This window comes from Cloeon dipterum, chromosome 1 (genome assembly GCF_949628265.1).
Source record: "Cloeon dipterum chromosome 1, ieCloDipt1.1, whole genome shotgun sequence".
Lineage (NCBI taxonomy): Eukaryota > Metazoa > Arthropoda > Insecta > Ephemeroptera > Baetidae > Cloeon > Cloeon dipterum.
This window is the reverse complement of record NC_088786.1, coordinates 17618998-17644757: the sequence shown is the minus strand read 5'-3', so window position 1 is coordinate 17644757 and position 25760 is coordinate 17618998. Positions and strand designations below refer to the sequence as shown.

Sequence of the window (25760 nt, the reverse complement as noted above, 5' to 3'; positions counted from 1 at the left end):
AACATTTGAGTAATATGGGTTGAGGTTTAATGTGAAAAACAGATTTTTAAATTCTTAAAGGAATCCTTGATGTTTATGACTTGCATATCTACTTAAGAGTTTTGATCCACAAGTGAATCCACCACCATAATTTGTGTTTTCCTCAGCTTCAATGTAAATTTGGTAAATTTGCAAAGCTCTGTTCCATTAATTGATCAACTGATGTTACTATAATAATTAAAGAAGTATGCATATATACGTGTTGTTTGAACTGCTCTCACCTTGTAAAGTAGCATTGAAATATCATTTTTGACCGTGGCAATCGGTTCCTGAGTGTTGAATTAGGTTAGGCAGCTGTAACACTCGGTCGACAATTCAACAGGACGAGCCGAAAAATAGCGGGAACGTTAAATCCGTTACTAAGGCGGTTTTTTGTATGTCCTAGGTTCAGACCTAAAACCGCATAAGAACGGTTTTTACGTTCCTGCTGATTTTCGGCACGTCGTGTCGAATAGTCAACCCTCAGGAATCGATTGGCACTGTCAAACATGAAATTTCAGTGCTACTTTAATACAATACAGTCTGTCTATATAAAGGGGAAACAGTCAAAGTGCCGCCCCTATAGAACAAAACGCTGAAGCAGTGTTGTGTTAGTGGGTTCGAGTTTAATGGTAAAATTCCTCGACGTTTTCCCAGGTTAGACGCAGTAACATAACAAAACCGATGACTGTGTGCAAGATAATTTTGGTCGTTGTCTTCATAAAATCCGCGGCCTTGCTCTTTTACGGTGCGTATTAAACTTTTTACGAGTCGAGCCGATGGGTTGTATGTCATAATCATAATAGAAGAGGCGACGTTGTGCTGAAATTCACCTTGGTTGGGAGAAAATTATGAACACACCACGTCCTAGAATATACCTTTTTTCTTTTCACATGTAAAAACAGCAAAGGGATTTTTGTTGTGCCCACTTCATGTTGCAAAATAAATTAGAAACGCGGGAATTCAGCTCGAAAAAATGTTTGCATGGAAAGGGTTCCACGGGTTCCACAAACAAAAACAGCTGCGAGAAAGCGGGAAAATCAAATTTTGTAGCAGACGGATTCAGCCTGCTTCTCATGCGTTCCGAGAACGACAATATCGCGCGAGTTTATTGGAAATTTGGTACGCTCACGCCATTATATTGAATTTGAGGAGCATGTAAACAGCAGTTCTCCCGTTCAAAAGACCAGAAATACAATTTTTATCCAAAGTTCAGAAAAAACATTTTTCAATAAATCTTTTGAGAGAAAATACAGTTGATATATAAATTTAGTTTGTGTTAAAGGTTTCTTATTGAAAGGGATAAATGCTGTCAACTGAAATTTCCTCCCCTCTCACTCTCTTGCATCAGCGTTAGCCATTTTCGGCAATTTCCTACCCTCGTGTGTGCACCTCATGCGGAGCGAATCATCTCGGAAACGGCGCCAGATTGTGCGAATAGTTTAATATGTGACTTTGCACGCGAATGCAACTCATTTCTTTTATGTGCCACCAACCGAAGAGAGGAATCGAATGTGAGGGGCCGCACTTAACGTTACAGCGCGCCCCCACGCTGCATCCGGCAGTATTCCGTGCATTTTTAACACTTTGCTTGTTTGAGTCAGCATCCCTGCACACCATGCTTCCGCGACAAAATGGCCCTCTTTGCATTATTGGTGGGCAAATGCAATTTTTATGAAACCGCTACTCAAAGAGTTTCTGCAACTTTGACAGCACTGGCAGCTGCTCCAACTCAGGGCTCTGCTTCAATAAATTCAGCTTCTCGACGCCGCGATGTGGGGTTGAAAAATCACTATTTTACTAACTTCGATGGCGAAAAATTACCACGTGATTGTATAAATCTCAGTGGTAGAAGACTACACTCATTCATTTTAAAAATTATCTGGTCCAATTAATCAAAGATTGAACTTCAAAAATATTTTAGAAATGATGGTCGGCTCAGAATTTAGTCAGTTTTTAATTTTTTTCCTTATTTGCTAAAGATGAATGCAGCTTTCTTGGTGTGCAAATAAATCTTCTTATTTTAACTCACATATTCTGCTTAACTGATAGTTTCAGCTGTTGGTTGCAGCCCTAATTCATGAGCTTCCATTCTAGGAGCTGAATTAATTTCTTCTTTTTGAGACACACAAAATGTGTTTTTCTTCCCTTTGAGTGCAACACGAATTGTATCTCCACAAATCCCACGCTGCCTTCGGGTTAAGGGCAACGCTTGCATATGACGTGTTTTCGTTCTTATCTCTTTTTTGTCAGCGGTGACCACCAGCAAGATGGCCAACAGCCGCTGTCGAGGGTTGTCATGAGTTGCATCTTTCCTTATCTTCACAACGATCGCCAAGAATAAACATCTGCTGAGTTTTTTTATTGTTGTTTATTCTTGTAAAACTTTGAATTTACATTGTAAAATATAAAATTAAAATTTTGAGAAAAGGCAATAAGGCAGAAGACCGATCGAGTTTCTTTTATTTTCAAAAATTGAGAATGCGGTGCGGTCAAGTGTAAAACTGAAATGAAATGCCTGATAGACGTATAACCCGCAGAGAGGCAATTATTCTGCAATTTGAGCCGTAAAATTCGGGCAGAGAGCAGCTTTCGGCGCGGCTGCAAAATCTATATCGTGATGAAATTTCGAGGGCGCGCCGGATGAGTGGTGTGCGTGAGCTCCGCAGGGCCGCACTCTGCGCTCAGCCAGCCAGCCAGCCAGCCAGCCAGGCAGCTAGATATAATATAAAAGCGCTCGGCGTCCCAACCATACATAATGCAGAAACGATGTTCCATTATGAAAGCGGCTCGCTCGCTGGCAAGATAGCGCAGTCCAAATTTTATTCGTCCCACGAGTCGTCCTGACATTATTATATTTATATTTTATGCAGTACGTATGTATGTAGGCAGGCGCCCGCGCGCGCGTGTCCTCCGATCTAGAGTGTATTACACACGTAGTCGGTCCATTTTGCGGCCTGTCCGCCGATTGTGTACACGTTTATGCACTGAACACGGGCCTGCCGACTTATCTGTGTTGTGTCCGCTATTAATTGGCACGGTGCTACTGCTGCGCTCGCTTGCGCCGTGTTTATCTCGCTGATGATTTTTGCTCCGTCAACGACCGTTAAGTTAAAAAGCCTGATAAGCTGCTCGTTAGCTCTGCCAGTGTTTGCATCGCGTTTAATTAGCTTTGCGACCAGTTTTTTATGCTGAAGAGGTCGCCATTCACATCCCAAATGGACTCGAGTATGCTCCCCAGCCACAATTAAAGTTGCATGCTTTGTAAAACAGACATGGCAATTTGCTCGCTTCAATATATGGATGGTGATTATCACCGTAATCTAGATTATTAATCTGTTAAATTTGAATCGGGATATTATACAAGAAAGAGGCAAATCAGGTGCATTAGAGCTTTTTGCTCTCTGCGTCGGCTTACAAAAACGACTTACTAACGACACGTGACAACGAAGAATCAATTTTTTGTTTTGGACTTTTATGCAAATTCTGGCTTGTCATTTTTTGCCATTGTACATGAATCTCAATAATTTATGCATGCAAATATTTAACATGAGCATTAAACAGTAACACAAAATAAAAAGAAAATCTTCAACAACGTGGAAAAATCTTCGCAAGAACAGCTTACGCCACATTTAAGTACGTAGCTACTAAAACGTGAAAAGGGAAACAAACATTTTATCTCTTGTGACTCTGAGTGTGAAAAAACATAATGCCTTTTTGGGTTGGGAATTTCAGTCAATAAATAGGGATTTGCAAACCCGATTAATGATTATTCTTTCCGTGACAGCTACGTTGCTGTGACCATCAAATAAGCACAAATCATGAGTTTTTTTTCAGTTTTTTAAAGAATTGTGCGAAAATTTAGGTTATTGCTTCGTAACCGATAAGTTGTTCATTTTTAAGTAAATATCCCAAGTAGCCATATACATTAGGATTTTCTTCTAACCTTTCTGCTTTAAGAAATCACATACTATAATATATATTTGTTTGTTTGTTCCGTGCCTGTTATTATTCTTCAGATTCAATACTTTTGTAATTTAATTTCCTCGGATACGCGTTGAACCCACATTAAACTATCACGCCAAGCAGCCAAATTTGGATTGTGGTCAATTCAAGTAACAAACCCGAGTGCTCAATTCGTCGGTTGGAACGACACACGTTCGGGATTAATTTTCAGGTGTTTCTCAGCGTATCTCGAGAGAAGTGTTGCGGCAGCATTCCTCGGAACGCATTGTTCGCATAGGCAACCTGCCAAATGCAATTAGCAATTTGCTTTTGAATTACGACGGAGCCATTTTCGTCAAGCCTGATTTTCTGGGGGGGTTAAGAGGCAGTTAGCTAGTGTCCAATTAATTGCGAGCGTTTCGCTCACTTAGCCAGTTTTCCCCTGAAAGTTGTCAAGATGAACCGCGCGCGGTTCCGCTCGCAGACGCACAACTTTGCTCGCAGCTTCCGCGAGCGCCGTGTTGTTTGCATCAATAATTTACACACAAAACTTTGGCCCTGAATTCGCAGCGGGCGAGCGAGCGAGCGATTCACCAAGGAAAACACACAAACTCACCGCCAACCAGGCCACAAGAACCAAAGACAAATAATGCAATTTCCATCCGGCCGGCGCGTGGCACCCTTTCAATTATGAGCCGCCGGCGCCGGCTACACGCACGGCCCACGGGCAATGATGCATTCGCTGATGCTATACTAAAATTGTCAGCCCACACGCGTTTTCGGTCCAGGGGGAGAGCCCAACAAAGGCAACCGCAATCAAAGAGACTGGATAATGAGAGCGCGCCAGTTTTCATTAGGAAAGATGACGGACGTGTCTAATTAGAATACTGGTGTCGGCAAAATGAGCTTTTGCAGCGCATCACGCACCAGGTCCGTTTTCCATATTCCAGTCCACATCATTTAGTCTCGGGTCGCGGATAATGAGCAGGGCAGTTGTAAAGCGATGCACATAATGGACTATTTTACGCTCTGTTACACCACACCCGATTGAGCAGAGCTACTAAAGTACACTTTCGCAAAATCCATCAGTAACACGTTATTAATTTATAAAATAGCATCATATATAGTAGTTCATCTACATTGAAGAAATAAAATTGCTATAATCTCTATAAAAACATCTTTGAAGTCTGCCTCTTTAAATGGCAGATTGAAATTAATTTGGACTGTTGACTACAATTATCAGTTGATCGAATTTATAATTTGAATAATTATCTCTTCATTACGCGTCAATTAAGACCAACAGTAAATTTTCAGAATTGACTTGGTTGAAAAAATTAAATGGTTCTGTCAGTAATTATGTGGCTTGATTTCGATTCCTCTCGTCGTGGTCTACGCAATAATGAGAAAATTATGAGCTAAATTCCCTTCTGGCCAAAAATCATGATTTTCAATAAAGAAACAGTGCTACTGCTTGATGAGCATGCAAACTTTGCAGCCGATTTTCTCAAGAATTTAAACGGTAACCTGGTAAAATTTTAGCTCTTTCCCAATTTTAAGAGAATATTTAAGGTAATGGAAAATTTATTTTTTCAGAATGTTTCACTTTAATTATCCACTTTAATTAAAGGGTGTTCAACACATTAAATTTTTCCGAATTGCAGACTAATACCAACGGTATACAATTTACAAAAGAGATACATAAATGTAGAGTCACTTCATATTTGTTGCTGCTTTCTTGAGAAAGTTCACAAGTCCCTAATTATTGGGCTCATTTTTCAGGGTTTTTTCATCATTGCAATATTTAAAACTTACAAGCCTTACGAGAATGTTGTTAATTAATCTATTTCACAGCTTTAAATGACTTCATTTAGGTCCTTAAACCTTAGAGGCGTTCTAAAAATTAAACATGGAGTTTAAAACTAAAAATTTGATATATTGTGCAGCTCGTCCAGTACATCTAATTTAAATTGCCAATAAATAAAAAGTTAAAAATGCCCTAGCAAAATTGCGATAAATTAGACAAAATTTACTACCCACTAAATAAATTTTAGCCGATGCAACTTTTCCGATTAAGAATCCTAAGCGCTTGGCTATATTGTTCAGTGCAATGCATAAGCGCATTAAGTTATTTACTGATTAAAATTTTTGCAAAATGCGAGAGGGCTATAGCGAGCTGCGCGCCGTACATGTCCATTCAGGAATAGTATATGGGTGTGCCAAAGAGGATTACACACGAACACACCACCGCAAACCTCTTAAATAGGAGAGAGCACCTGCACACATCATTCTCTCATTGTCAGCGATGTGTTGATTATAAATTGATCCGCGCTGCTGGATATAGCATCTGCCCTAATTAATATTCCTTATATTGCCATGGACTGATTTAAATAAATTTTTAATCTATTTTATTGTAAATTAATGACATTCCAACTAACTAAGTCTATTTGAACAATCTAAATTTACCGCAAAATCCCGCATCTCTGATAAATTTTAAATTATTTTCACAGCATTTTAAAATAATTTTTTCATTTCGAATTCATGGATCCTTGAGAACTGCAGAGTAATTTTTATCTAAATAATGCTCTGAAAATACGGAATACGTTGTCGGTTAAATATTTTAGAAAATTTACTCCAAAATTTGCTTGCTGATGAAGCGGTGAGCACAGTCTATCCTCTTTGAAAATCATAATTTATTTCAACAAAAGGGAAATAAGCTCATAATTCGCACACCTTTGGATCGATCGCGACGAGAGGAGGCGAAATAAAGTGAAAAATCATTGATAAACTGTTTCATTTTTTAAAATATTATATTCCAAAATCTGAACTCGGTCCTGGTTTGATTTTTTGTTATTGCACTTTGAACAGATTTTTATTCTAACTAACAATTTGATCAACTGCTAATTGTAATCAACAATCCAAACTGATTTCAATTGTTGCCACTTTAACACAAAACTTCGTTTGACATTTATCCCAGCCTCTTTTTATGAAATTGATGATAAAATCGTACTAAACAACCTGCTAGTAAACACACGACAACAGGCCCGCACTCTGTGCATATACTCCAACAGCAGCCGCTGCAAAGAATATTAAATTACATTTTAATTTGCGCCACCCCTGCAATTTTAAAACATCATCAAAATGCTTTTGAAAGTTAAATTAATATCCAGTCAAATATCAAATCGTGAAACACAAAAGGCTGAGAGTGGGAATGTACCCTTATCACGTATATTTTTTGATGAGCCATGCACCCGTCCGCCCAGCCGCGCGCCAGAGAGAAAGAGACTGTAACAACATTAGCCGCGCGGCAGTAATGACGCAGATATTGTTGTCATAATTTTATTACGCGATATGCGTCCGAGGGTCGCTTTGTTGTGTCAAAGCCAAAGCAGAGAGTGAAAAAGCAAAGAGTGCGGGACGAGATGAGGCTCGATTGTGAAGACACACACGCTTTATTATGTCTGCTGCCCTTCTCACAGCCAATATACAATTTATGCTGCGAAGGAGCGCTGTGTGGAGAGAAAAAACTCGCTTTTTGATTTGACAGCCTTACAAGTGGATATCGTGCTTGATATTAAAACCCTATACGCTTTTCTTCAAGGCTTTAGTGCTTGAATAGGTTTAATTGGATCAGTTAGGGGATATTTTCAGTTCAATTTCCTTAGATTGATTTTCCATGAATCTACAATATGTTTTCAATTATCATGTTTTTTTTGCAGAACAATAATTTTGAAATGCGTTAAAATCGTTTTTTTCTAACCATCTAATCAGCTAAGAGTACATAATTAAGTGTTATTTATGTCATAAAAGTTTTTCTTAATTAGCAACTATTTTCAACTATTTGGGTGGAATTTTGTTAGCCTAAAATTTTTTTAAGAAGAATATTTGTTTAGAATCTTTGAACGTCCAGACAATTCAGAAGAATTAACGGCTGGTGCTTATTTATGATCGGTTTCCAGTCGAATATTTTTTCGCGCGTGAAAGTTGATTTCTTTGCTTTTTTAGACATATTTTTTCAGTTTTTATTTATTCGGGGGAAAATTTAGCAAATGAAATATTGCTTTTCTCATATAATTTTTAAATAATTCACACAATTTACAAAATGGAAGAATTCGATCACGCCTTGTTCGTTTCTATGGAATGCAAGAGGTTTTTTTTTAAATAGACGACCTTTTTGCGAAAACAGCGATCCTAAACTCACAACCCAATAAATTAATTAGATTCAAAATTCAACTATCTCTCATCAAAGCCCGCGAGCAATTAAATTTTTCTTGGCCAGTTAAAAATTCGTCTGCCTGTTCTTTTCATACATTCTAAGAGAGGAAACAGCGTTGAGAAGGAAATATGTACAAAATTTAGCCTACCTGTTTCCTAATGTGTTGCTTTGCAATCGTCTGCTTCTCGCCCCTTTGTTTCGGTGCGAAAATTGTCCACGGTTTTTCACTATGCAGCTCGTAGCAGTAAATAGAGAAATATCTGTCCTTGAAAAACAGTCTTTCTTATTATTGGAGTGTTTTTTTTACTTTTTAATTTCACGCCTGTTCAACCGTGGTGTCGAAGCCCGATGGAGCCGCGCTTCACACAATGAAGGGCAGCCGGCTTTTGTTGTCACCGATTAGCATAACAATAAACACCAAGAGTGATTGATAATTCTTGCCTTAGTCAGCGAAATTTGCGCACTGTCAGCCGCCGGAAGAGTTGGAGATGCAAACACTTTTTTTACAGAAATAGGCAAAATCCAGAGCTAGAGCGACAACAGTCCGGCACCAGCCACTGCCACGGATGCTGCGGATGTGTGTGGTGCGCTGCTGCTTTACTTTGCAGGCCTCGCCGCCGAGTTACAGCTTTCCGCGCGCATCGCCTTTGAATTTTTCAAGCGCTCAGCAGAGGTCCTGCCCGTGCAGACATCCCACCCCCGCCACCTGGTGGCCAACCCCCGAGTCGGGTAGTGCCGCTCAATGCGTCCAGGGCGCAGAAGATGATTTCACCCACGCTACCCCTTTGGTTTTCTCGCCAAATCGATACAGCGCTTGATTCGCAATTATTTGCTACCTCTTCTGATTTTTGTCATAAAAAGAGAAACATTTTCAAGCGTCAAATAAGGGTGTTCTTTCATATAAATTCTTGTACCATTCAACACAATTAAAAATCAATTTTATATCTATAGATTAGGGCTTTTCATTTGTGATAGATAATTTTAACCTTTACCCTATATTGAATTCAATGAGACCAATTTTCCTCTGATTTTCCCAACTCATTGATATCAAAATTTTAACTTTTCTTGCTTTATTATTTATATTTTTTATTTTGGTTTTCATGTAGTGATACAGCGCAACGATAGGCCACCCGTGCTGAAAGCCTGCTCTGCGGCACAGTTTCGAACGCTATGTAGGGCGCATATTATTATAAGTTGAATGTAAAATACAACTTTGTTTAAGAATTTAAATAATGTAGTTTAGGCCCATTTCGGCTTTAATCTCCCGATTTAAGTTTCACACGGTGTTTGCCTAAACTGGTGCTCTTTCTCAATTCATTTCCTTTGATAAAAGCATATTAGTAATCTGATATGTATAATGTGATTTGTAGTTTTTACTAAATTATTCTCAAGCTACCATTAATTACTTCCTTCCAAATGTTGTTCCTACATAATTGTATCATTACTTTATGGATGTGTGCTGATTTGGGGCAGAGTTGCCCTGTCAGCCCATAATAAACTTAAATTTTGAAACTAAATTAGGCTTAATATTTAAAACATATAAAGGAAAATTAGTGGTTGGAGGTAGTAAATTTTCTATTATTTGCTTTTATGGGTAGGAAAATTAAAAAGGTTACACAATATAGGAGATCATAGAATTTTTTATTAATATTTTAAATTTGGATATTTGAGTTCTGTTGAATCGATGCTTTTGTATCAATAGAAGAGAGCGAGAGACATTGGTTTTTCTATTTCCAAGCTTATTTTATTTAAACTGCATGCTGGAAAATATTTTCGGAGCAACTTGGTATTTGATGAGACCAAAAGCTGGTTATTCTCTTCTAAATTGATTAGACTTATAGCGTTTCAAACAATTTTTATATTTTTATAAATAAAAATCTCTAAAATGAGATAATCAAGTTGCAAAAATTGAGAAACTGAAAAAATGTAATTCTAAAAATACAAACGAGAATGGTCTGATTTATGCACTTTGCTTTACAATCAGCAAAGAAAGCGGCATGATTAGTACACACCCACTCGTCGAGACGCAGAGAGCAGCATATCGGCCTTTTCATCGCAGAGCTCTTTTTGCAACTTAGCACAAAGTGCATACTAGCTGGTGAGTTGTTTGAAAGAAAACAACGTCGGGCAGGTTTTTATTTCAATATATATATTATAGCTATATGTATATTACAATCCTCAATAGCAGACATCATTAATTTTAATCATTAAATATTAGATTAGATAATCATTAGCAGATTGAGATTGAATTAACAAGTGAAATCGGTATACAGACTAGCTTTAATAATAATAATAACCAGAATGAATGATAATTAAGATAAGAACTGTTTTCAATTTTTATACAGTACAAACATCAAAAAGGGAACTCAAAAACCATTACTCTCGATTAGAACGATAATAGTCGATAGTGAAATAGAGGCTGTAATTAACCTTTACAATGTATAAATTTTTGGTTAAAATTTGGTCTCAATACATAGTAAAATGTTTGTGTATGCAATCTCGGGACAATCATTTACCCGCTCTTGTAACAAGTGAACCGATGACGATTTCCCTAAGATACATTCACAATAATAATTTAATAATATTTAACCGCATTACGATTCTGCATCAGGGACACGCACACACGAAACACACTCCTAATGTAAGAAACGAACGCAAAAGCCACCGTGAGACGAAATCTGATTTTCATTTTTTTTTTTCAATTCGCGCGAGCTACATGACAACTCTTCCTTATGGGCTCAGCTGTTTTAATTTTATTTTCTGCGCCTAGAACTCATCACTACGTTGCTTAATAGAAAGGATCAGTTTCGCTTATGCTTTAGAGGTTTTATGTATAATATATTCTCGCATTGTAGTTTTTTTGTTAAGAAAGAGGCACACAATACACAAGTTTTGCTGTTTGCTTCGGTAACTCACTAATTTTACACTCTGCTGTTTCCGTATCGAAATTAGTGGAGGTTACGCTACAAAAGCTTCGTCTTCACATTCATCTCGCGTTTTTCCAGCTACTTTGGTAGGTTCGTCTACTTTCTGACTAACACTCCTCGAGTCCGAGTTACGCAGGAGAAACACTTTGGAGGAAAGAAAAAAATTATACACCCCTCCAAGAGGCAAATGAGATCTTTTCATGCTAAATAAGTTATCTTTGCAGGGAACTTTGATTTTTCCGTGATATGTTTGATTGGATGGTGTTTTTGTTTGAGAAAACAATCTAAAAAGCTCCAATCTGGTTCTAATCAGAAATAGAGGAGTTGAAAATTTCGCTTAAAATGTTTTGTGTGTATAAATATTATAATATGTTACAATGTTTGCGTGTATTTCTCTTCAAGGCATGTAATCTGATATGACTCAATTTTCCAGCAGACGGTTTGCGTTTTGGAGCGGCAAAAACGGCTCAAAAATCCTCTGGTTTACAAGGCTGGACTTGAAATTCCGCGAAAAATACATTTTTTGAGATATGCACGATTCATTTTTCTTTTCAGCCGACCACTTCAATTCCCTCGTCCTAAACCAGTCGACTTTCGCTCACTGCTATTCCCCGAAAAACGTTCAGCGAATCAAGACGAGATAGTAGTTAATTCTAAAAATCGCATTTTTTCATATAAGGTTCATCATTGATATGTTCGGTTTTGTTCGCCGACGAAAAACTGGTTTTCGCACGCGCTAAGCTTCCATAGTTTTGAGCTTTTTCTTCTTGGTATTATAATTCATTTAGTACAACAGAGCTACTGTTTTTTTCTATGCGTCGCTCACCATTCACGCAAAAGACGCACTGTGAACAGCAATCAACACAACTCGAGAGTTCATGCATCGTTTTGCCCATTAGAAAGTCTCGCGACATAGTGTTTACAATCTTCCCAATTTCGATCTACAATCGCAGCAGTGTTATAATTAGGTATAATGCGTATCAATATTACGAGTTACACACTAGTTAAGTAATACACAAAAGTTTCAACGTTTCCTTATCGGCATGGACGGAATGTTGCAAGATGCATTTTTTATTACTTGGGTCAACCTGAATGGGGGACCGATTCGACATTGAATTACAACAAGAACGTCAAAAATATAATTTTTATGTGGAGCTAATTTTCTGTAAATCAGAGTGTCGTGTTGGTAGTTTTTTTATTATCAGCTGCCGTGTTAGACAAAGAGAGTGGTCTTATTGTGACGTCATCGCTGCTCAGGGTAGCAATCAATTGTTTACTAATTTTTAGCTTAATTTTTCTTTTCTTGGTCATGCTTTTAAAACCATACACAATCCGCAATTAAGGTACAACAAACAGTGTGTGTCCTAAACATCGGCGGCCATGAAACAAAAGTTCATCTCTTTGTGTTACGCTGTGAATATTCCAAAAATTCCAGCGGCACTTAGGTTTAGCAGAATTTTAGCCTCACATTTCAAATTATATTTTATCGACATACATGAGAAAATTTGGCGCCAATCAACCCAAGTGGTAAAAAACAAACCTTCTTCGCTCCAACATTTTCATCAGCAAACAACTACTTATTATTACGCGTCTTTCTGGTAGGTTCATCTTTTTTGTTTGTTTAATAATTTATCATATAGCAACCATGAAACACACAAACAAGTTGATGGTTTACTTTCTTTCTTTCTTTCTTTCTTGTAGCTTTTTACACTTAAATTTTAAAGGTATATGTCCTTAAAAGAGCCAGGCTAATTAATGTACACATCAAATACCCTAACTTTAAATCCTCTGCTGCTCATTGACTGCGTTATTCTTGTTTCTACTCTGCTGTTGCTTTGAGTTAAACTTTGTTCGCTAAAAAAACTGGCTGTCGACTGACTACGCTGCATTTTTTATACACAATCAACCCAGCCGGCGGTGGGTGCGTGTCGCGGCGGCGGCCGAAAACTGCTTCAGTTAGTTGCAAATTCTCGTCTTGCTACACGATTGAGGTTACACATAAGAGTTAAAACGGCGCGTGCGATGTCAGTCTGATTTCGCAGTTGGAGGCCGCAGCGAAACACGCCGCCCGTCCGTCCGGCTCCCTGACTCTCCACCCTTGTAACGACCCGATTAGTTCCACCCTCTTACTTTAATCGTGTGAAGAGCAGTTTACAAGTTAGTCTATCAACTTACGCGAATTTTGTATCTTGAATTTTTGTGTGAGTCGAAAATTTAAGTCACAAGTTTTAATATTCGATATGTATTGTTAAGCCACATTTGCTTACTTTGTTAAAGTATTTTCATATCTACCACATCATCAAGTACCCTTGGTTTTTGAGAGTGTGTATAAATCACCCCTAACAGTTATTATAAATCAAAGAGGATAAATATTATAGTGTATAATGTACGATTCCGAAGGGCGGAACAAAATTCAATAACTTAAAACGACGACGACGGCGAAATAAATCACTTAAAAGTACTTGACGCGCGCGAGCGTCCAAGTGTATATATAAAAAGAGGAATTCACATAATTATCGAGGGTGGCGGGGGACACCTGGTGCCGGCCGCACCCTCGCTACTAGCTCGAATCAATTTGGTTTCAAGATCATTTGACAAGTACGACAATAAATCGAGTAGTTTTCACATCGCAAATAGAAGGCAATTAGTCGAAAAAAGGACAGATAGTTGTGATATGTTTCGTTCAGCTTTGTTCCGGATATGTTTTCGTCTTTTTTGTTCTTTGTAATTCCGCTCGTAGATTGTCTGCTTCTATAATAATCTGGGGGCAAGGCAAGTATGAAAATCAACTCTGATTTCTTTCTTTCTTTGGTGAGAACGACTTTTCAAACTCAATTCTGATGACAGACGGCTGCTCTCTATCGTTATTAAAATTATGCTTGAGTCACATGTCTTATTACAATAATAACTTACATCTTTCATCAGTGGAATGTGCGTTTTCGGTACTAAATGCAATCAAGGATGGAAAAATAACGATCACAATCAATTCAGCAATCATTTCCTCTCTGTCATCATCACAATTGTTTTTTTTTATCCGGCATTTGAGGAGATAGGGTTCAGCTCGAAGGGCTACCAGAAAAGGGCACAGGTCGAGATTTCCAATTTTCTTTCTACACGTATAATTGAAATGCGCGATTTTTCCGCGCTTCTTATTTTTGCTTGTTTCTTTTTGTATGTAATGTGTATTGCTGCTGCAGGCCTAAATGACGACGAGTCGCTGCTGCTCTGGGCGCGCAGGAATTTTTCAAGAAGGGCACCGTTGGTTATTTTGATATCGCTTGCAATATTCATATAAGATGACCAATGAACTCTTCGTTCTTTCCACCTCCCTGCAATCGTGAAAATACAGTATGAGAAATTTCAGATCCATAAGCGTCAAATGATAATGTTTATAAAATAGGGAAACGATATATATTTTTTAAAGGGTTAAAATCATGAAAAAATATTTTAGACAAAAAATCAGTGATTGGAAAATTATTATAGTTTTGACTAAAAATCAACTTAGTGACCAGAAAAAGGGCAATGAATTTTTGACGTATTTAAAAGAAATGACCATTTCGATTTTAAAGCAAAATGTTTGGTTTTTAAAGGTTTCTAATCCGATTTTGCTGTTTTTCTGACAAATTCACACGTATTTGACACTTGCTTAACACAGTTTTCCTTATAAAACTGCCAAAATTTCGTCATTTTCGTAAAAGGATGACGTTATCAAAATATCTTTATAACCAGCTAAAAGTATTAGTTTGTCCAGATGAAACACAAGAGAATTGAAAAAACGGTACTTTCCTTCACCAAATTACGAAAATGTGACAGCTGGAAAGCATTACGTATTTCAAAAATATTTTATGTAGAGCTTATTTTATTAGACAAATTTAAAATCAATTAACTTTCTATGTCTTTGTTTATTCTCACTTTAAAATCACAAACTTTCTAACAATTTTAGAAACCATATTTAGATCATTTGATTTTTGTTTGTTTTTATATTATAAAAAAACTATTTATCTTGAAAATAAAATTAATTAGGAAGCTAGAACACAGAATTTTGATCCGATAAGTGGATTTTAGACGATTTTGTCAATTTATGTTGGTTTTATATGATTTGAAGTATGATTGATACTCATGTTCATTTGATTGAAAGCTCAGAAAAAAGAATGTTATGTCTATCTTATACATATTACAGCCCAAGTTGTTGTATATTAAATGCAGGTGAACGAGGGTTACGAATTTGAGCCTTTAAAACTTATATTTAAGTTATGAGATGTTAACAAAATAAATATATAAATTAAATAAAGTAAAAATATTATTTCCTGAGGTATTTATTACCTCAGCCATTTTGGTCTTCGCGTACTCGATACGCATGGCCCCGCGGTCGGACGAGATCAGAAATGAGCCTTGCAGAGCCGACATGGCCTGCGACGCACACTTCACGTCGCCATACTCAACGAAGGCCACCGGCGAGCCACCTTTGATGTGCATCCGCAGGCGACTGAACCCAGGGAAGCTATGGAAGGAATAAAAATTTTAGTCCACGCATCAATGGAGAACAAGTTCAAGAAGTGCAACTGTCAGGGTTTTTTTATTTGATAAATTATTTAATTCAATGGAGGTTCGTCGAGGTTGATTGTTCAAATTAGGTTCCTTTTTGCCGTTCCGTGCAGTTCGGGTGTGCGAAAAGAGTCTGTTCGAGTGCGACCAAAAGGAGAGAATCGTTCCTGCACTTACTGCCAGAGAGGGGAAAAACGAATGTCTCTGTGTGTGCAGCACGCGCAGTAAGTGCTCTCTCTGGTCGTAATCGGGCAAACAATGCGAAAAATTATTGTTGTTTGTACAGAAACACAATAAGAGCAAAGAGGGAAAAAGATAGAAAGAGAGAGAGAGAAATAATGATTTGCGCTGCTGGTGCAAGGGTTGGTTCATATAATGATACAAAGAGAGAGAGAGAGAGAGAGAGAGAGAGAGAGAGAGAGAGAAAGAAAAAAGAAAGAGAGAAACATAGCAGAGTGGGTGGAGGGGCAGGCAGGGGGTAATTAATATCGTGCTTTGTTTCGGCTCTCTGGCGATGCAAGGGCTCGGGGGTGGGTGGGAAACACGAGGGTGTTCGATGCTAATTAGTTGTTTGACCATATAGACACATTATTTGCTGCAATGGCGGTGTAGGTGTGTTTCAATGATAAAATGACAGCAGTCGCGATGCCTTCGCGTGAGGGGGCGAGAGGGAATTGGATAACAATTTTACATGAAAACAAGAAAATAAATAGAGGCAGGAAATTGCGATTGCTTGTCATGTTCGAGGAAAAAATCACCGCGCCGAGCGGATCATGAAGTTTCCAAGTACGACGCGCGGAATAAGTAGAGAGAAAAAGTAAAGGCAGTTTATTTCTGGTTGGCGGCGCGAACCAGCACGAACGGCAGATTTTATTATTTAGTCGGACGTCGTTTGAGCAATATCTGCAACACGCACGACTTCTCCGTGCACGAACGCAGCCAATAAAGAACGCCGGTGGAACAACAAGAGGTTCTTTCGTTTGATTATCTGGAAACTTCAAATGGAGGCCATTGATTTTCTGCTCTGACTACTTTTATTTGTGATTTACTCGAAAGGCTCAAAAGTAAGCAATAATCTTTTTTGTTTCAACCGACTTGAACCTTAATAACGCAATTTGGAAAATGATTTCATTCGGTGCTCGATCAAAAAAGTAATTTCGAGTAAATTTTTGCAGACTGAATTTTCTGGCTCTGCATTGCGATCTTTCCGGAACTCAATGAAAATAGCCAGACTCTTTTGCAACAAATTTTGGAATAATTAACAGATAAATCCCACTTTCCACGGTTGGACAATCATTAAAACTTTATCAGTTCGGAGTTATTTATAAATTTGGTATTTCTTGTACTGATCAAAGACGCTAAGAACTACTTAAAACAATGTCAGTACTTATTTATTTGACCATTTGTAATCGATTGGTCGCAATTAGTAACTGTGGTTTTCTCCCTCTTTAGAACAGTTAAAACGACAATCGTAATTCTTGATCAATGTGCAATATTGCGTTAGTGTTAAATTATATTTTATTTTGAAACATTTCTCATTTAAGTTGTATGATGAACCAAACTATTTGTTTCGTCAAATTATTTAGTGAAGGTTTGATTTTTAATAACCAAAAATTACTGTAAACCAATAATGCCCTAACCATTTTAAATTTAACTCTCTAATTTTTTAAACAACACAATCTCGTGATTCTAAGAGAAAATTTAGGTGAAAAGGAACTAGACTTTTCTCGCAGTTTTTAGCCAGAAATATCCGCTCGTTGAAAAAATCGAACGGAAAACTGCAAACCCAGGCAAAAATTAGGGTAGAGGGTGGTGTGGGTCTGTCAGAGGATGTAAAAGTCGGACGTCGAGGTGCACACTGACTAGTCATGGCACAAAATGCAAATCAAATAATATTCAGTATTTGATATTGTGAAAGGAATGAATATGGATGCACTGTTTGTTGTTTGGTCTGAATAGAAAGGGCGGCTCCTACTTACGGCGGGCATGTTTTAGTAGCTTGGGTGGCGGACAGTCTGCAGAACATTTGCCCCTCTGCTGAATAATAAACGAAAATAATTACTCAGCAATTTCGTGCGTCGACGACAAATCATATATCATAATATGGCAATACACAGAGAGAGAAAAAGAGAAAAGGAAAATCGAACTCGCTTATCAATCCCTTGCACCTGCTTCTGACACTGATCGTTCGCACACCAAACGAAAGTCAACGCCCACCCCCATGCATTTGAGAGCGAGAGAGGTCGGCAAAGAGGGCCGCGCGGATAGAAAGAGTAGAGACGAGAGGGCAAAATTTTGGCCGCTCACCTTCCGAAGATTTCCTTGAGCTCGTGTTCGGAGACAAACTGGCCGAGGTTGGCGACAAAGAGGGTCGAGCATGGTGCGTTGTTAGCGCCGTTGTTGTTGCATTGCGCCGGGCCGTTGTTAGCACCCGGTTGGGAGCACGTGGAGCCCACGGGGGAGGCAAGAGCTGGCGAGGGCAGAAAATGGGGCATGGAGTTGGCGTGCATCGAGCTCAGGGCTGCCGTCGGGTGAGGAATCGAGAGCGGTTGCTGAAAGTATCACCAAAACTGACTAATGATTGCCGGGCTGAAATCGGCGCAGAGTTAACTGTTTATATGCAGGGGCGCAATGCGTTTAAGGGGGTCAGCTTGACTGGATCTCGCAACGAACACGAAAACTTGCAATCTTAATAGGAGGAAAAAGGCTCAATTTTTTTCTTAAACTCAAGTTTTGTCCGTCTGGTTTTTTTGCGGGGGAATTTAAAAAGGCAAAAATCCCAAATAACATAAATTTACATGAATTTTATGTTAGAAGTACGAAAATTTTTAAGTCTAAGAAATATTAAAACAAAGATATTCTAAAATATTCAACAATTTCATTGCAATATTTTTTTCATTTAAGAGTCGAAATCACAGCTTATTAAAATATCAAAACGCATAAGTGACGGAAAAACAGTGACTAAAAATTTTAATGATGTGAGATTTGATAATTCGACGAAAATTTGTATAATAATCTGAAACGGATCTTTTGATTTAAAATATGCTCAAAATTAGTAACTTATATTTCGCTTTATTTATATATTAAACGCCAACGGCGTACAACTACATATGTATATGCTATATAGATATTTATATAAATATATATACATAGTAATTAATATTTTTAAAGTGGTTTTAAGCGTCTAAAATGTGTGATAAAATACAAAATTTATAAATAAAGCAAACATAGGGGTTTTCATTATTCCAAACACAACAGTAAAAAATAGGATCCAGATATTTCCGCAAAAAAACCAGTGGTCAGTCTTTTGGGTCAATTTACCGCCTGAATTTATAAATTTGTAACAAGGATGGGAAGCTAAGAAAGAAAAACTATCTCGCACGTTCTCGTACTGCAAAGCCATCTGTGTCCTCATCCACTGCAAAATAAAATCCAAAACTTAGATGATTCGGAATCCCCAGGCATTAAAAACGATCGTTATCAGCTGTGAATTTTAGACGGTTGACAATTTTTTTCTGAGCTTCCAATCGTCATGGAATTAACCATTAAATGAATCCCCTTTCGAATCATGCGGTTTTCTGTCGGCTTAAATTCAATTGAATGGTGCATATTTTTTGTCTATCCAAATGTAATTATTTAAGATTGTATTTTCTATATTCGAAAGTGATTTTCTAGCCCCCAAAAAATAACCTGTATTTCAATCTGAGGAATTTTTGTGCGTATATAAAGCTCAATTTCATAGCAAATTTTCACATTTTGTAAGCATTTTTTAAAATTAATGTCGCAACTACTGCAAATTTTGAAAAATTACATCTAATAACATATGACGGAAAGTAGTAAAATTATCAGGAGTCAAAACTTTGAATTTTTCTCAATTCAAGAGTTTTAAATTTATTTTACATTTTTGATTCAAATTGGTTCAAATAACGCTCACTATTTTTCAAGATGTAGCTATCTTGGTAGATTACCTGTCTCTTTTATACAAAAAAAATAATTATATATATATATATCGTTTGAAATCAATTCTTCGCGTAAACTGTAAACCCCTGAAAATGTTTAGAAAAATTAACATTTTCCATAAAATAGCCCATTTAAAGTATTTAGTACGTGTGAATTATGTAAGAAACAATGCAATAAAACCGACAAGTTTGCTTAAATACACCGTTTAAAATTCACAGCTCTACTAAGCAAAATAAAATGAAAAATTTAACTGAATCTTTTTCACAAAATTGACTAACCTAAATTACATATTAAATTTCAAGATTTGTGTGCCTTATTTGGTTTATTTTCCCATTGCGGAGGGTGTAATTTCCAATATTTGCGCGACTTTCGTTATTCCAACATGAAAATTCGAGGCAGCTATTCAGGGGTTTGATTAGACCGACATGTGAACTTTGCGAGATCCAGTTTGGCGCGACAGGCCTTCCCATCGCCCCCCCCCCCCCCAACACCAGGATCGACGATAGAAATAGATGTTAGTGAGCGCAAATAAAGGTGGTTATAAGGCGTGTGAGGGGGCGAGATGAGCTTGCTCGTCAGCGTGACCAGGGGTGAGTGAGTGGTGAGGGTGTGGGTGTGAGGCATGAGTCAAGAATAGAGAGTATTTCCTGAACTAGGTAACATTTTAAACATGACATACGGAACTGCATTGAACTTTCTAAGTTTTCTGGTTCAAAAATAGCAAAAATTCCTGATTAAAAAATTATTAAATTTTCGACTCTTTAAAATGTACGGTTTTTATCACTGTGAAAATTACAATTAGGCTGAGGTAAAAATAATATTTTAACATGTTTTTTAATTCCATGGAAAAATATAACAATTTCTAGAAATCGTCTAAATCAACCCCTTCAGAAACTATAAGCATGGCCAAATGTGAAGAAAATACTGAAGCCTGGACGATTATTAATTAAAAATGATCATAACCAGAACAATAATAATTTTTAAAAGGAAATACACTCTAGCCAAGAGAGATAAAAATATGATTCTAGTGAGACTAACATTTACTGAGTCCCTGCTGGGGGTGGAAGGTGGCGCGGGGCCACCCCTGCCGCCGCACACTGGGGTTGGTCCCGTGGAGGTCACAGGTGCGCCCGCCGGCTGAGCAGCGACAACGGAGGGCCCCGCAGCCGCCGGAACAGGTCATAGGTAAGAGCGCACTGACACCTGCGTCAAGGGCAACAACACCTCGCATCAGCCCTCAGTTTAGTCAGCAATCCACACATTTACGTTAAAATAAGAAACGGAAAACTACTCGACTCGACACGCAACAAAAGAGACAGGTGGTTTCGCGCGAAACTGGCAAAGCAGCCTTAGCGGTTCATTTTGCAAAAATTGACTTATTTGTCCATCCCGATTTTGAAATTTTCACCAGACCGAGTTTGAAAATATATCACAATTTTTAGGTTTTACAAGTAGTCATTTAGTTAATATCTTCTAGCTATTTTTTGGAGCTTGAATAGATCACTGGTAAGATGAGGGGAATGAAAAACGTGCTGCCGCCAAAGAAACAACAAAAAATTATGCTCAGCCAATAAGAGATGTAAAAGAGGAGAAATGCTAAATTTAGCCAGCGAGAGAGAAACATTCTAAATAAGAGAAAAGGAATAGCTAAATTCTGGGACTTTAAAGCAAAAGGATGAATAGTGGCACAATTTGGCTTTCACTTTTGTGTCAAAATTTGGTTAAAATTTCCATTTTACCCGCAGAGGTATGATTAAAACGGTAGCAAATTTTATGGATTTAAATATCAAAATAAATCTCTGAATGATGGAATGAGAAAATTTCCCAAGATTATCTTCCAGCATTAAAATGAGTAAATAATATTTTTACAATCTGCACAAATTATTTAAATACTGGCCAGGCAATCTTAGAAAATTTCATCACTTCATAAATGATATCCCTCCTTAATTTTACTTTTATGTTGGAAATCGGAGGGTATGCAACCCGCTCGTCCGAAAAGCGAAGCATATTGCATAACTTGAGACTAATTCTCAAAAAGACGCCGGCGATTGAGGTGCAAAGCGAAATTCTGCCACAGTGTGGTGGGTGGGGACTGTTTGGCGGGGAAGGTACACTACCTGAGGGTGCAGTGCAGGGTGCACCAAGGTGGCTGCGTGTTGAAGTGCAGCCGCGCCTGGCAGCTCTGCGGCGGCTGCCGCGGCGGCCGCTGCCGAATACGCGAGAGGGTGCGGCCACAACTCGGGGCCCGCGGTGGTGAAGAAGGGGCCTCCTAGTGCTGCAAACAGAGTGGCCACTGTCAGTACTCCACGCTAGGTGCTAGCAGAGAGACGGTGACAGAGAGAAAGAGAGAGTCCTCGAAGGAAAAGGTGACCGCAGAGCGGAAAAAAATCCGGCTACTAGCAACTGCCTTTGTTAATCGACAGGGTCAGATAAGAGAGTGAGAGAGAGAAAGAGAAGATTGGCTGCTTTTCTAATAAGGATACCCAGCATGTACCTTCCGAATTTGTTTTGCATCAGACGTTAGAATTTCAATAAATAAGAAGAATGTAACCTATAATTTTTTCACCAATTTTTACTAGCTTTTGCCATTTGATTGAAATATTTTGTGGTGCTAAATTATTGATTTTATATAGTATTAATTTTTAAATCAACAATTAATATAATTGGTAAATACAATTATTTGCTAAGATATATAAATATGTTAATTAGTAGAGTAAAATCTATCCCCTTTAATTGGTATATGGTTTCACATATATGTAATTTAAGATTTTTGTGACGTTTTTTAGCTGAAATGACATTAATAAAAACTAGGTAGTCTTTCGAAGATCTAAAAATGGCCCATCAAACGATTTGTCTCGTCTTAGGGCAATATAACTACCAAAATGCCATCAAAATTGTTAACAGATTGGAAATTTCAAATAATATTCATATTTCCCAACATTTTTAGTGATCTCTATATTCGTGTTGACATTCCAAAAAATAATGCTTGAAAATTCGGAAGGTAAATTAGGGGTCTACTCTATGTGTTTTAACAAAATGCTCTCGTCTAAGTTTTCATGCAAAAAATGATTACTATTTGTTTGAACCCATTTTTTTAAAAAAAAGAAGCAGCGGAAGAAGAATTGCAACAGTTGTAGTGCCAAATTGAGTCGATAATTTATCAAAAGCATTTGATTGAGTGCGGGAACTTGTATAATACAACTTTACAACGTGACGCACAACCGAATCAAAACCACACCTTTTTTCTTCAATTAAAGAAAAAAATTAGCCAGCCCACCGATTAGTTTCAAGAGTGAAGTGTGCGTTAATCTTAGTGACTTACATTTATGCATTGGGCGTCGAAAGAGTGGACCTCAAAAGTACAAGTTCAAATCAATATTCCAAAAACGAACAGAGAAAGTGGCGGTTTTGCGTAAAAAGCTTGTTGTTTTTATTTGTTACTAGCGGGAGGTAAATTTGATACTCACGTCCAGGCAGCATCAGGCTCTGGTGCGCCGAGGCCGCTGCAGCAGCGGCGGCCGCCGCGGCCGCCGAGTTAGCATTGGCGCTGCCAGGGCCGCCGAGGGACCCCGGGCCGGAGCCCACGGCCCCCGGTTGTTGCTTTGGTTTCGACACTTTGGTGTTGCTTTTGGCAAATTCGAGCCGGATCGTCTGCGGCATGTCCGGATCGAAACGCACTCCTTGCTGCAAGCACAAAACTTGTCAGCCAGTCGCTCGCAAACGCACGTCCATAGTCGGCAAGCAATTATGAATGCGTTGAAATGAGTTTTTGACGTACAAAGAACGTAGAAAAAATCGGATTAAATCTCATGACAATGCTCGCAAAAATCCAGCATTTTATGTGAAAAAAATGTAGCGCGGCCGTTTCTGCAATTTTGCAAATTTTTCCTTGAAACATATGTATCTACAAAAACTTTATATGTTAAATATTGTAAGAAAAAACAATTTCTTGTGCCAATGATTTCACTAAAAAATATTCTGTCACACACTCGAAAAGAAATATTCATACTGTATTTTTTGTCGCATAATAATTTATTTTTGATAGTTAGATTAAAATAAAATGCGTAAAAATTAGACTCATGATTTTTCCGAATTTTTTAGTTGAGCAATTTTGCGCGTTGCAAAACCGGCGTAACCAGGATTACCTAATCTTGTAACATATTTTTTTGATTTTCCATCTGATTGTAATTTTTTAGGGCTGGGAATTAAAGACGACTTTTTATCATGTTGATTTAGACACCTGAGCCACATTAAAAGCTGTCAATTTAATTTTTTGGAGCCTAAAAACGCCTAAAATTCTCAACCGTATTTATTTTTCATCTTTTTTTGCCCAGATCAATCGGACAAATCAATGAAACAAACGGATTTAAACTATAAATACTATTTTCGGCCTCTAGAAATCAAAATAAACTCGCTTTAAGTCCGAAGTAATTTTAAATTTTCGCGTGCTACGACATATCAGTGTACAAGGAAGAAATTGGCGTCCACTCGTGAATGAGAGGCGCATCGGATTTCACGAGTGCGAAACCCGAGCTTCGGCGAACTCTCGTTTTTTCGTCAAAAGGACCCACGCGAACGTCACAATCGCTTCCTACTTACCTGCAGATCCTGTTTCGCTGCCTCTGCCCCTGCCCTTGTGCTAAATGTTACAAAACCAACAGGCTGGAACAAACAATAGTGCTTTTGTAAGAAAACGACCATTCCCATGAAAATTCAAATTGCCCATAAACATTTCATGCGACTAATTTCCAAACAATTTTCGACAAACGCAATCTCCTAAACACGAATAATTTTGCGCCTGCTTTGGTGATTGCGCCAGAAATTGATTAAATTCCGCTACTGCACCGTCATGCGGCGGCGGCGTCGGCGGAACGGCCGTAGCGTGTTTTGCAAACTGATTGCCGCCCAGCGGGTCGTTTGTCACGAGGAAAAACTGTTTGGAAAACAGCCGCAGATAAATTTTAATAATAATGAGAGAGTGCTGCTTTGCGCGAACACCATATACTCACCGACGCTGTTTTCCCGTTTTTGCTTGTGACTTTGAGCAATGAACCCTCGTAACCCTGGAAGATAAATTTCATTAGAACAATTGTCATTTCCAAATCGGAGCAATTGGAAACCAGTATAGAATTTTCATTACTTTAATAATTAATTGTTTTTGAGAAATTAATTAAATATAATTTGAAATTGAATTAAAAATATTTTTGCTCGTGGTTTAAATGAAATAAATGTTTCTAGAATTATTTGAGAGTATTTTTTTAAATGAAAGAATGATATGCGAAAAAACTGTATCCACTTTTATGCCATACCATGTTTATGTTGAAGTGTTTTGGGCAGTGGAAATTGAACTAATTAAATCCACCAATAGGAAAAAATTATAGCACAAGAGCTGCGATTTTAGAGGAGAAATATGCATTTTTTAAAAGTGATTTTCATCTCTGTTCCATTTTGTTAATATTGAAAACAAACAGTTAAAATAATTAATTCTAAAAAAAACATTTTAAAAAACAATGAAAATGACAGTTTTTCACGGTAAGAAAATTAAAAAAGGATAAAAACCTTTTTTTACTATAGATAAAACATCTAAAAATCATCCAATTAAGATGTTTAAAAATACAGTCCTGAAAAAAAGGCTGATAAGAAATTACATTAAATTAGACCAATAAAGAACATAAAAGAAATTGCATTAGGGATGAGAAAAGCAATTTGAGTGGATCGAATTTTTTTATTTAGCAGAGAAAACAGAGAAAAGAAGCTGTTCTAAGGGAATTGAACGGAGCAGTTGTTGGAATAAAGTGTTGTGACCTACCTCATAGGCACGGAAAAGTAAGTACAACTCCCTAGGCTTGGCGTCCATCGGCAATCCGCTGACGAAAAGCGTTCGGACCTGAAACACAAGCAAGGGAGCAATGAAATTTGGCACTTTGCAAGCAATTAAAACGAGAGCAGCATATTCTGGCAATCGAGCGAGCACTGAATGTTAATGTCGAGAGCGCACGGGGAAAATATTCTGCAATGCGACTCTCCCGGAAAAACAGCTCGCGGGACGTTTTCCGTGTCGCCCATTAATTATTTATAAGGACGCGCTAGACATTTTTCTCGAGGAAAAGGGAAAGAGAGAACGGAGGGATTTGTATTCAAATTCCGGAAGG

General features: G+C 37.9%; 1 protein-coding gene and 1 long non-coding RNA gene across 7 annotated transcripts in view; both read right to left on the bottom strand.

Moving 5' to 3' along the window:
• Nucleotides 1-8798, bottom strand: part of LOC135947769 (uncharacterized) — a 130410-nt gene extending 121612 nt beyond the window's left edge. The window contains exon 1 of the long non-coding RNA XR_010575711.1: nucleotides 8325-8798. This is a non-coding gene — a long non-coding RNA (uncharacterized LOC135947769). The remainder of the gene's footprint in view (nucleotides 1-8324) is intronic.
• A 1506-nt stretch (nucleotides 8799-10304) lies between these two features.
• LOC135942763 (protein couch potato-like) overlaps nucleotides 10305-25760 on the bottom strand; it is a 70931-nt gene continuing 55475 nt past the window's right edge. For 2 of the 6 annotated variants that reach the window (XM_065489105.1, XM_065489181.1), the window contains exons 3-12: nucleotides 25418-25495; nucleotides 24618-24671; nucleotides 24208-24270; nucleotides 23076-23292; nucleotides 22931-22960; nucleotides 21726-21883; nucleotides 19031-19066; nucleotides 17956-18200; nucleotides 15427-15604; nucleotides 10305-14432 (exon numbers count right to left, since the gene is read on the bottom strand). In XM_065489105.1, coding sequence (XP_065345177.1) covers nucleotides 14391-14432; nucleotides 15427-15604; nucleotides 17956-18200; nucleotides 19031-19066; nucleotides 21726-21883; nucleotides 22931-22960; nucleotides 23076-23292; nucleotides 24208-24270; nucleotides 24618-24671; nucleotides 25418-25495 — 1101 coding nt within the window. In that variant the 3' untranslated portion in view covers nucleotides 10305-14390. Of the gene's footprint in view, nucleotides 14433-15426; nucleotides 15605-17627; nucleotides 17686-17955; nucleotides 18201-19030; nucleotides 19067-21725; nucleotides 21884-22930; nucleotides 22961-23075; nucleotides 23293-24207; nucleotides 24271-24617; nucleotides 24672-25417; nucleotides 25496-25760 lie in introns of those variants that run through there. The other 4 variants (XM_065489413.1, XM_065489490.1, XM_065489337.1 and 1 more) reach the window with 4 other exon arrangements.